Genomic DNA, 11,879 nt, shown 5'->3' on the forward strand with positions numbered 1-11,879 from the left:
CGCACACTAGACCCTATGGATATAATATAGGGGGAGGCTCTGGTATTGTGGGATTACAATGTTAGATTAGAGAGAATCAGTGATATATTTAAAGGGGAACTGCACATTTTAGGGAATTTTGTTGATCATTCACATACCCTATGTATAAGCAGAACATTTTCTTTTTTTTATGCATTCTCAATAGTAAATAAATGTGATTAAAAGTCTGCTTACAATGGAGCCTATGGAAGTCGCCCCATTCTGCCTATAAAGCGCTTAGAAACATCCAAACACCTCCATTAGGGTTTCATATACATGCTGTTAGTATATATGTAATGTAGAAACAAGCACATTTATAATAACATTTATTATTTACTAGGGCTGTCAAGTGATTATTTTTTTAAATCATATTAATCACACTCGGAACCTGTGATTAATGATGATTAATTATTATTTGCTTGCATAAATAACATTTTCCTAGGAAAATAGCCCAATATTTGGATATAAATGCAATTTGGTAGTCAGAATGTCATACAGGAAGATTTTTTAAATGTTTAATAATGTTACTAATAGTTACTAATCAATAATGTTGTAAACACACTCATAAACAACTTAACATAGTCCACAATTTACTCCTTCTTTAGTTTAAACTGTTGTTTAAACAAACAAGCCTGTTTACCTTTTTCAGATGACAATTCTGATCTCTTTTTTCGGTACAATGTGACCCCAGCTCATTGTGATCACTTACAGGAAGCAAAATATATTCACATTCAGTCTGTAGTTGCAAGTTGATGCTCCTATTTGTAAAGTGCGGTTGGTTTATCCTTGCTGTAATTGTGCCTCTTCAATGTATTGTACGACGGATCAGCTGTGGTGATATGAATGACATCTTCTTGCAAGACTTGGGTGGCTGTCCGTTTAGCAAAGGCATATGTTTAACTTAACTGTGGTACTTTTGTTGACATTGAATCAGTAAACTTTGCCATCTTAGCGTTTTCCTCATGCTAGTATGTAGCTATCGGTGCAGCAGTACCAACTGACCGGCAGCAGCCGTCACTGCTCGCTGAGGACGATGACTGCTGCTTGCTTTCATCTCAGAGTCTCCCAGACACAAAAAAAAGTCTCCAATATCCCAGAGAAAAGTCACTAGATTTGTCGCTAGTAGCTGTTTACAAAATAAGTCACAAAGAGGTTTGACAACACTGGCTGTTGTTGTTGTTGTTTTTGTTAATATTAGACGGATATTGATATATCGAACTGGGACATCCTTAGTAGATAAATAATAAATACATGTTAAATATTCTAAAATTATGGTCTATCCTTGAGTACGTGTTTCGCTTTAAGATGGTATTTTAAACTTGATGTGTGCCGATGGTACCTTAGTTTTATCCAAAGTTCTGTTTTGAAGCGAAATGTATGCAAGTAGAATTGTCTCACATCAACTTATATATATCAATATGATATAATACATATGCAAATATATATAAATATACAAATACAAATACAAATGTGATGTACAAATAAATAAATAATTTGTAATAAATAAACACGTATTTGTAAATATATTTTTGAGATTTGAAAATATATACAAATACAATTTATAAATATAAAAATTTGACATACAAATAAATCAAGAATTTGTATAAATAAACGTGTATTTGTAAATATATTTTTATATTTATTTAAATATGCTTGATTTTGTATTTGTATTTGTATTGAATTTTCATATGTGGATCGCTTTTTTGCTTTTGTGTCGATGAGACATTCCTACCACAAACCAGATGCACAAATAAATGTGACCGAGTTTGAATGTGAACAACCAGCAGAGGGCACTGCAGCCAGAGCGGTCTGGGTCACAGACATGGTCAGACACTGGCGAGCCGATCAGAGGCACACTAGGGAGGGTCATATAGTGGATTAAATGGATGGGTAAGTAATAACTAGAATTGATAACTGTTTCAGGTGTGTTGTAGTCGTGCCATGGTTGTATCTACTAGATAGTTTAGTCAGTCACTCAGCTTTTACAGGTGTTGATGTGACGATGACGTCTGGCAACATTAGCCAGCTAGCAGCTAACGACGTAGAGCTAAGGCCAAGGCTATTAAGGCCTACTTCACTAGTAGTAGAAGTACTGAAATGTTGTATCTGTACATTACTGGAGGGTCTTTTTTTTCTCCTACTTCCAATTTTACTTTGTTAGGTATTTTGGATGTTGCCAGACGTCATCGTGAGTGACTGACTAAACTATCTAGTAGATTCAACTACTACTACAACACACCTGAAACAGTTATCAATACTAGTTATTACTTACCCATCCATTTAATCCACTATACAACCATGGCACGACTACAACACACCCGAAAAAGTTATCAATACTAGTTATTACTTACCCATCCATTTAATCTACTATATGACCCTCCCTAGTGTGCCTCTGATTGGCTTGCCACTGTCTGACCATGTCTGTGACCCAGACCGCTCTGTCTGCAATGCCCTCTGCTGGTTGTTCAGGGGAGTGTGTAACTCCACATTCAAACTCGGTCACATTTATTTGTGCCTCTGGTTTGTGGTAGGAATGTCTCATCGACACAAAAGCAAAGAAGCGATCCACAAATGCAAATTCAATACAAATACAAATACAAAATCAAGAATATTTATATTCAAATCTCAAAAATATATTTACAAATACACGTTTATTCATACAAATTCTTGATTTATTTGTATGTCACATTTTTATATTTATACATTTTATTTGTATATATTTTCAAATCTCAAAAATATATTTACAAATACGCATTTATGTATACAAATTATTTATTTGTATATCACATTTGTATTTGTATTTGTATATTTATTTTTATTAATATCATATTGATATATATAAGTTGATGTGAGACAATTCTATTTCCATAGAAATGGGCCGCCCCTCCTCACAATCACAGACCATGTAACAAGTGTGTGCGTCTTCGGGTTAAGCCTTAGCCCGGAAGTGATTCATTTTTATTAATCACGTGCGTTAGTTAACGCGTTAATGTTGACAGCCCTATTATTTACGTACTTTGATAATTTTAAGCATACGCGACGCATTAATTTAAAAAACGCATCACGACTTAAGCTTTTTCTTTCAGCAACATCACTGATTATTACTCACTGCAAACTTCATGAGAGTCAACAAACATAATAAAACATCACTTACTGTACAATGTCTGCTGTCATTAGGATACCGACTGATATAATCTTGTTATATTCCCGTTTAAATGAAAAATTATTTATAATCCTCGAAAGGAAAGGTGGATGGAACCAAATGTTTTTTTGTCAAAGTGTACCAATTTGTTGAAATACGTCCTCTTTCTTCTACTATCAAGGTGAGAGGCATAATTTATGATCTCGAATAAACTTTCAAGAGCACCGAGGTGAGGAAGCAGCTTACCAGCCGATGATGTCAGTATAGGGAAACGAGCTAGTTATCACGGCACTGCTATGAATTCTTTGTCTGCGTTAGCGCTTATAATAACAATATCACTAACACTTGGTTAATATTCAAGTCACTAAATGTAAAATTAGTTTTGTTGGAGGTTTTTAATGTTTTTTTATTGGGTTGTATAGGCGGAAGAGTGGACCCCCTACTGGCTCCATTGTAAGCAGACCTTTATTTACGTTTATTTAATATTTCGAATGCATTAGAAAAAATAAATCCGTCGTCATGTCTTTCATAATGATTGTGAACGATATGCTTTTGAATGTTACCTTAACTTGAAATGCTTGTTGCTCAAATGCTCATCAAAAAGCAACTTATATGATTCAATTTGACAAAGGATTTTAAAGTTACACTTTTATTTTACATTTTAAATCAAATCTTTTTTTTCAAAATCTTTGTCGTGGTTTGGGTGAAGGAGCGGCCGTGCCAGCAACTTGAGGGTTCCAGGTTCGATCCCAGCTTGCGCCATCCTAGTCACGTCCGTTGTGTCCTTGGGCAAGACACTTCACCCTTGCTGCTGATGGGTCGAGGTTAGCGCCTTGTATGGCAGCTCCTGCCATCAGTGTGTGAATGTGTGTCTCAGCAGGTACAAGACATTGATACAACGTTGATTACACATACTGTACATGTCCTTTAAAACGGACTTTGATACAACGTTCCAAAATAGTTGTATTTGTAAATAAATAAATAAATAAGTTTAACGTTGGATCCACGTTGTTGGTTGAGAAAATACCAAATTTCAATGGTCAAATCAACATCACAGCCTGACATTTGCTAAACGTTTTCAATAAACATGTTGTTTCAACATTGTTTTTGTGTTGTAAGTTATTGGTTGAAAAATTACCATAATTCAATGGTGAACTCAACATCAGAACCCAACATTGATTATACGTCAAAAAGCATGTTGTTTCAACGTTAGGTTTGAGTTGCTCAACGTCAGGACCTAATTCAAAAAGTTTTTAACGTTGTTTTAGTGTCTTGTCCCTGCTGGGGTGTGAATGTGAAAATAGTGTCAAAGCCCTTTGAGTACCTTGAAGGTAGATAAGCGCAATACAGGTATAATCCATTCGCCATAAACATCAATTTAACCACATCACTAGTGTCCTGCAAAATCATCTCTAGAAATCAGTGACACATTCCTTATGTGGGCGACTTTCTTTTTAATCGGCTTTAGCTCCATATTTCAGAATATTTATATTCTTAAACTAACTTGGCCTTGAGTCTGCATTAATATTCATGAGTTGCTGAATATTCAAGAACTGCTTATCCAAACATTTCTATACTTATCTTGAGATTATTGACTGCCATTGGCAAAAGTTATTCCACATGAATTTAATCACATGATAGGAAAAAATGCATACATAGTGGCAGTCAGAAGTTTAGACACTTTAGCCTTGTATTGCATGAGACAATGTCACCAAATTGCTGAACGCTACTGTATATGACTCCTGGCACTAATAGAGGTAGGATGATTCACTCGTTTTTTTGGGGGGTTGTTTGGTTACTTTTTGTTTTTTTGTTTTGGTTATTTTAATGGTTTCACAAAATTCTTGTCCAAAATGATGTTTTGTCTTTCAACTTTTCCCCACAAATATTACCGTATTTTTCGGACAATAAGTTGCCGTTTTTTTACTCAGGGAGCGACTTATGTGTGAAATGATTAACACATTACCGTAAAATATCAAATAATATTATTTAGCTCATTCACGTAAGAGACTAGACGTATAAGATTTCATAGCGATTAGGAGTGACAGATTGTTTGGTAAACATATAGCATGTTCTATATGTTATAGTTATTTGAATGACTCTTGCCATAATATGTTACGTTAACATACCAGGCGACGTAACGTGATGTTTTTTTCCTTCTTTATTATGCATTTTCGGCCGGTGCGCTTTATACTCCGGTGCGACTTATACTCCGAAAAATACGGTATATAAAATACATAAAACTCTTATGCCTACACAGGGGCGTGGAAGTGGAGAGGAAAGTGGGGACGTTTTACAGGGGTCCCATGCACAGGGGGGCCCTGGGCTTTTGTAAAATTATTTAAATATGTAAGTTATAGAGACTACGTCCTAAATGTTAGGATAAAATAAATATTGTCATGAAAGTTCAGTAATAAAGTTGACAAACACAGCACCAGCATTTTGGTACAATGATGACGTGGTAGAAGAAAGGTAAAAAATCTATCTGTGGCAGCATAGGAGAAAGTTATGTACAAGTTTAAATTTTGCATCTGAGTGCCCATAACTGTGGTGCATTCAAGGAGCCTCAATTAAAGTTAGAAACAGAGGTATCACAAGGTTTTAAAAATGAGGAAGCTTAACTACCAGGAGATGCTACATTATTAGTACTCATCCACTGATAATAATTAAACGTGAATCAGCTAATTTATAAACTCTGAAGTAAAGGAAAACATATTTATAATCACGTTTATCTGAATAATCATAAGTTACAGTATATGGTTATGCAAATTCATATCACGGCCACTTTATGTTCAATTTGCTGGCATTTTTTGGGGGTAAAAAAATTTCATGAAATTAAAAATGAAAACAAAACAAAATTATTGGGGTGGGGGGGTTCAGGTGTTATCTCGATATGTTCTAGTCCAATACCATCTTTTAAAAGCATGTAAACATTCCATGTGTGTGTGTGTGTGTGTGTGTGTGTGTGTGTGTGTGTGTGTGTGTGTGTGTGTGTGAGGCGGTGACGTTGGGTTTAGGGGCCCCCTCGGAATCTTGTGTATAGGGGCCCAACATTTGGAGCCACACCCCTGTGCATACATATACAGATAATCATACTCATCCTAATTGTACACCATGCACATTATTTCATCATTTAAGTAGAGATGGCATGCTTACCTATATTTATTATACACATATATTGTAATATTGTATTTATATAGTATTTTTTTAATTATATAACTTATTCAATGTGTCCATTTCATCTCTAATACTTAACGTTATTTTTTTCCCTTTTCTATTATCTTTCTCGGGGCTGTTTTGTATTAGGTGCTATGGCAGGGGTCCCCAATCTTTTTGACTCGGGGGCCGGGCTGTGTGTGTGTGTGTGTGTGTGTGTGTGTGTGTGTGTGTGTGTGTGTGTGTGTGTGTGTGTGTGTGTGTGTGTGTGTGTGTGTGTGTATATATATATATATATATATATATATATATATATATATATATATATATATATATATATATATATATATATATATATATATATACATATATATATACATATATACATATATATATATATATATATATATATATATATATATACACACACATATATATATATATATATATATATATATATATATATATATATATATATATATATATATATATATTCCTCACGCAGTAATTGACTAGAAGAGTAAGCGCGATGATGTCACGTTATCATTGGGAAAATGCATTTTTGGACAATATGATTTGCCTGAGTGGCGAGGAGACCAAAAGAGTAACAAGCGGTAGAAAATAGATTAGAAAGGACAAATTAAAAAAAAAAAAAACTTGAGACTTCACGCGAGCCGGATTTTGGACGCTAGCGGGCCGGATTCGGGCCATAGTTTGGGGACCCCCTGATCTAAACTTTTTCCTATACTTTTATTGTAATATTTTCAAAATGTGTTTGTTCTATTTTTGGCCAAAGTAGGACAAAGAAAACTTTCTGAAGTTGTCTTTATTTTTTTGTTTTAATGCCATGATTTTAATAGTCCGGCCTGCTTGTGCTCAGATTTTCCTCCATGTGGCATCTGAGCTGAAATGAGTTGGACACCCCTGATGTACAGTATTACAATATATGTAACAGCTGTAGCAGAAAGAGGGCAGCATAAAATCGAGAGTAGATCCAGCAGAAAATAGACATTTTAAACAAAGAGAGGTAGCTAACATAGAAGTGGTGGGACAAATTAAAAAAAAAAAACCTGAGACTTCCCGCGGGCCGGATTTTGGACGCTGGTGGGATACATTCGGCCCGCGGGCCGTTGTTTGGAGACCCTATGCTATGGTCTTTTGTTGTCTGTTAAATAGATGTGCTGGTTTCAGTTTGTGCTTTATATTTATGCCAGTATGCTCATCATACTTTGACCTCTCCCTAAATGGGTAACAACACGTGTGTATCGGTTCACCACAGCCCCTCTGGCAGGTGATGTACTTCCCACGTTGGGCTGGGCAAATTTTAATTTATTCCCACGCAAATTAACGCCAATACTTCAATTGAGTTGTTGGAAATGTTGCTTTTATTTTTCATTCTAGGTAACCAAAGATTAACACAATATTAAGTTAAAAAGTACCACTGATAGTCACACACACACCAGGTGTGGTGAAATTATTTTCTGCATTTGATCCATACCCTTGTTCCACCCCCTGGGAGGTGAGGGGAGCAGTGAGCAGCAGCGGTGGCTGCGCTCAGGAATTATTTGGGTGATTTAACCCCTAATTCCAACCCTTGATGCTGAGTGCCAAGCAGGGAGGTAATGGGTCCCATTTTTGTTGTCTTTGGTATGCATTTAAAGACATTAGCCAAGTTGTGAAGCACATTCCTCCAAACCATTGCAACTTTTTAGCACCAAAGTTTTTTGTATGTTGAAGTAAAATGTGATTTTTTTTTTCCTTTCAGTCTGCCTCACCTGTTAACAGGCAACGTACAGGAAGCACACAATCCTCCACCCTTCAACTACTCGGACCCTGCTCTGCATTACATGACCCACTGCAGCCCCCGGATCATAGACAACATCACACCCCGGCAATGCCACACATAAAACACGCCGAATCTACACCTGCACATGGATGTAAAGTACAAACCCCGTTTCCATATGAGTTGGGAAATTGTGTTAGATGTAAATATAAACGGAATACAATGATTTGCAAATAATTTTCAACCCATATTCAGTTGAATATGCTACAAAGACAACATATTTGATGTTCAAACTGATATATATAATCATATTCGATTGTTTCACTCCCCCTGATGCCGCATACCTGGCATCAAACTGCTGCTTTATGTTCAAAAATTCAAATTAGCGCTGTCAGCAATTATTTTGTGTAATCACATTAATCACACTTCAGAATTTGGATTAATCATGGTAAATTACTTGCTTGAATCATTTAGTTAACTTTAAAAAAAGACACCAATAATTTGACAAGACTCAAGTTGTGTGATTCAATGTTTGAATGATATACTTGAATCTTCATTTATTTGCTCAAAAGTTGGTCACAGTTTTATCTAAAGTCACATTTGGGTTTATTTTGAGGTGAAATTTACCAGCGTTTCAGTTTCCTCACCCATCTCTGTATGTTTTGACCTGATCACTTTCACGTAAAAATTCACAGTTAAGGTAAAAAGAGCATGTGCGCTCAAAATTGTGCATGATTAATCTAAGTTTATTTGTAATTAATGTGCTATTTAAAAATATATATCATTGTATTCATCTTAATCGCATATGTTAACGTGTTAACTTAGCCCTATTATGGAGCTAAATGTAAAACCCTTTTAATTGGTAGGTTTTGATCAATCCTTAACACGCTTAAGTATACTTAACTCTATGATGCATAATTTATGATAACCTACTTAAGGAGTGATTCTAATAATTTATAAACTATATTCAACATAATTTTTCTAAATTTTTCAAGGAGTTCGTAGGAATTGTCCAGAAACTCAGATTGGATGTGAATACTGAATAAAATAGGATTTTGTGAACACTACATGTGTTTTTAAGTGATGTTTAACAAAGTGTTCACACATTTTAACATATCCAAACAGTGTAATAACGGTATGACAAAAACATTCAACTTTCACAGCTTTTACAGTGAAATATTGTCAGCTCAGTTGCCAACATTGTACCGTACGGTACAATCGCACCGTTTTTAAATGTACAGTAATGCACTGTAAAAACGACGACCGTAAAAAATTGGCAGCTCAGAATTTTACCATGAAATCAACAGATGTCTTTTTTTTTTACAGTGCAGCGATGCATGATGTCCATTCTAGTGGACACATGATTCATCACAATTGGCTACATCCCTCCATTTTCTACCGCTTGTCCCTTTTGGGGTGGCGGGGTTGCTGGAGCCTATCTCAGCTGCATTCGGGCGGAAGGCGGAGTACACCCTGGACAAGTCGCCACCTCATCACAGGGCCAACACAGATAGACAGACAACATTCACACTCACATTCACACACTAATTTAGTGTTGCCAATCAACCTATCCCCAGGTGCATGTCTTTGGAGGTGGGAGGAAGCCGGAGTACCCGGAGGGAACCCACGCAGTCATGGAGAGAACATGCAAACTCCACACAGAAAGATCTCGAGCCCGGGATTGAACTCGGGACTACTCAGGACCTTCGTATTGCTCAAATCACAACATTGATATTTTTGAACAAATATATTGCTTCTCAGTTGTTGCTTGATGTCCTCTTTTTTATTTTACCTTTAAAGATTCTCCTACAGAAACAGACTCCTACACTCCTCCGCTGCCTTGCACTTCTGTTGGCCATCTTGTTTTTGGCCCGGGTCCAAAGTGTTCAGTCTATGCCAAGACACACTCGCGCCCACTGTAGCAAACTATGACATTGAAACTGCTTCATCATTCCAAAGGTAGAACTGGTATGTTACAGCCTTATTCCAAGATGGAATACATTCATCTTTGTCCTCAAAATTCTAAAGATTAAGACAATGTGAAAATGTTTTTTTATCCTTTTATTTATTTTTTTAATCTTGCAAAATGTATATAAAAAAAACAAGACACATGTACACAAGTATTCACATTATTTATTCAATACTTTGTTGATACACCTTTAGCAGCAATTTCAGCCTCAAGTCTTTTACAATATGATGCTACAAGATTGGCACACCTATCTTTGGGCAGTTTTGCCCATTCCTCTTTCCGCTTTTTCTTTGCAGCACCTCTCAAGCTCCATGGTTGGTTTTCATCCAGGATGTCTCTGTACATTTCTGCATTCATCTTTCCCTCTAGCCTGACTAGTCTCCCAGTCCCTCCCGCTGAAAAACATCCCCACAGCATGATGCTGCCACCCCCATGCTACACTGTAGGGATGTTATTCCCCTGGTAATGAGCGGTGACTGGTTTCCTCCAAACACGATGCCTGGTATTCATGCCTAAGAGTTCAATCTTTGTCTCATCAGACCAGATGATTTTGTTTCTCATGGTCTGAGAGTCTTTCAGGTGCATTTTGGCAAACTTTTACGATGGAATGGTTTCCGTTTGGCCACTCTACCATACAGTCCTGATTGGTGGATTGCTGCAGAGATGGTTGTCCTTCTGGAAGGTTCTCCTCTCTCCAAAGAGGAAAGCTGTAGCTCTGACAGATTGACCATAAGGTTCTTGGTCACCTTCCTGACTAGACTAAGATGAATGCAGCAATGTACAGAGACATCCTGGATGAAAACCAACGTTTTTCATCCAACATGATGGAGTTTGAGAGATGCTGCAAAAAGGAATGGGCAAAACTGCCCAAAGATAGGTGTGCCCAGTTTGTGGCATTGTATTGAAAAATACATGGGGTTGTAATTGCTGACAAATGTGCAGACTCTTGCATTTTTATTTTTTATTTATTTTTTTATGAATTTGCAATTTAAAAAAAAATAAAAAATACGTTGTCATAATAGGTTATTTAGTGTAGAATTTTAAGGGAAAAAAATGAATGTATTACATTTTGGAATACGGCTGTAACATAACAAAATGTGGAAAACGTGAAGCGCTGTGAAAACTTTATAGATTAAATTAGTAAGGCATGCCAAACGGGACAAGCGGTAGAAAATGGATGCATGGATGGATGATTAAAACTCATCATACATGCTAGTCAAGTTCCACAGCACCTTACAAGTCATAATTAACTGCAGCTTTGCACTAGCACTGACATTAAAAGTGGTGAGACATGCATCACCGAGGGGGCTGAAGACTTAAGTAGCTTAGGAAAAATCAAGAAAAACTTTCTAAGCTAACTAATGAATTCTTCTTTTTTAAACATTTGATTTAAAGGGGAACATTATCACCAGACCTATGTAAGCGTCAATATATACCTTGATGTTGCAGAAAAAAGACCATATATTTTTTTAACCGATTTCCGAACTCTAAATGGGTGAATTTTGGCTAATTAAACGCCTTTCTAATATTCGCTCTCGGAGCGATGACATCACAACGTGGCGTCACATCGGGAAGCAATCCGCCATTTTCTCAAACACATTACAAACACCGTGTCAAATCAGCTCTGTTATTTTCCGTTTTTTTCGACTGTTTTCCGTACCTTGGAGACATCATGCCTCGTCGGTGTGTTGTCGGAGGGTGTAACAACACGAACAGGGACGGATTCAAGTTGCACCAGTGGCCCAAAGATGCGAAAGTGGCAAGAAATTGGACGTTTGTTCCGCACACTTTACCGACGAAAGCTATGCTAC

The 11,879-nt window shown here is 36.5% G+C and overlaps 1 protein-coding gene across 1 annotated transcript in view; it reads left to right on the forward strand.

The window, feature by feature from the left end:
- Positions 1-9,797, forward strand: part of LOC133618892 (uncharacterized) — a 41,983-nt gene extending 32,186 nt beyond the window's left edge. The window contains exons 24-25 of the mRNA XM_061979748.2: positions 8,082-8,253; positions 9,426-9,797. Coding sequence (XP_061835732.2) covers positions 8,082-8,223 — 142 coding nt within the window. The 3' untranslated portion in view covers positions 8,224-8,253; positions 9,426-9,797. The remainder of the gene's footprint in view (positions 1-8,081; positions 8,254-9,425) is intronic.
- The last annotated feature ends 2,082 nt before the right edge of the window (positions 9,798-11,879 follow it).

This window comes from Nerophis lumbriciformis, linkage group LG02 (genome assembly GCF_033978685.3).
Source record: "Nerophis lumbriciformis linkage group LG02, RoL_Nlum_v2.1, whole genome shotgun sequence".
Lineage (NCBI taxonomy): Eukaryota > Metazoa > Chordata > Actinopteri > Syngnathiformes > Syngnathidae > Nerophis > Nerophis lumbriciformis.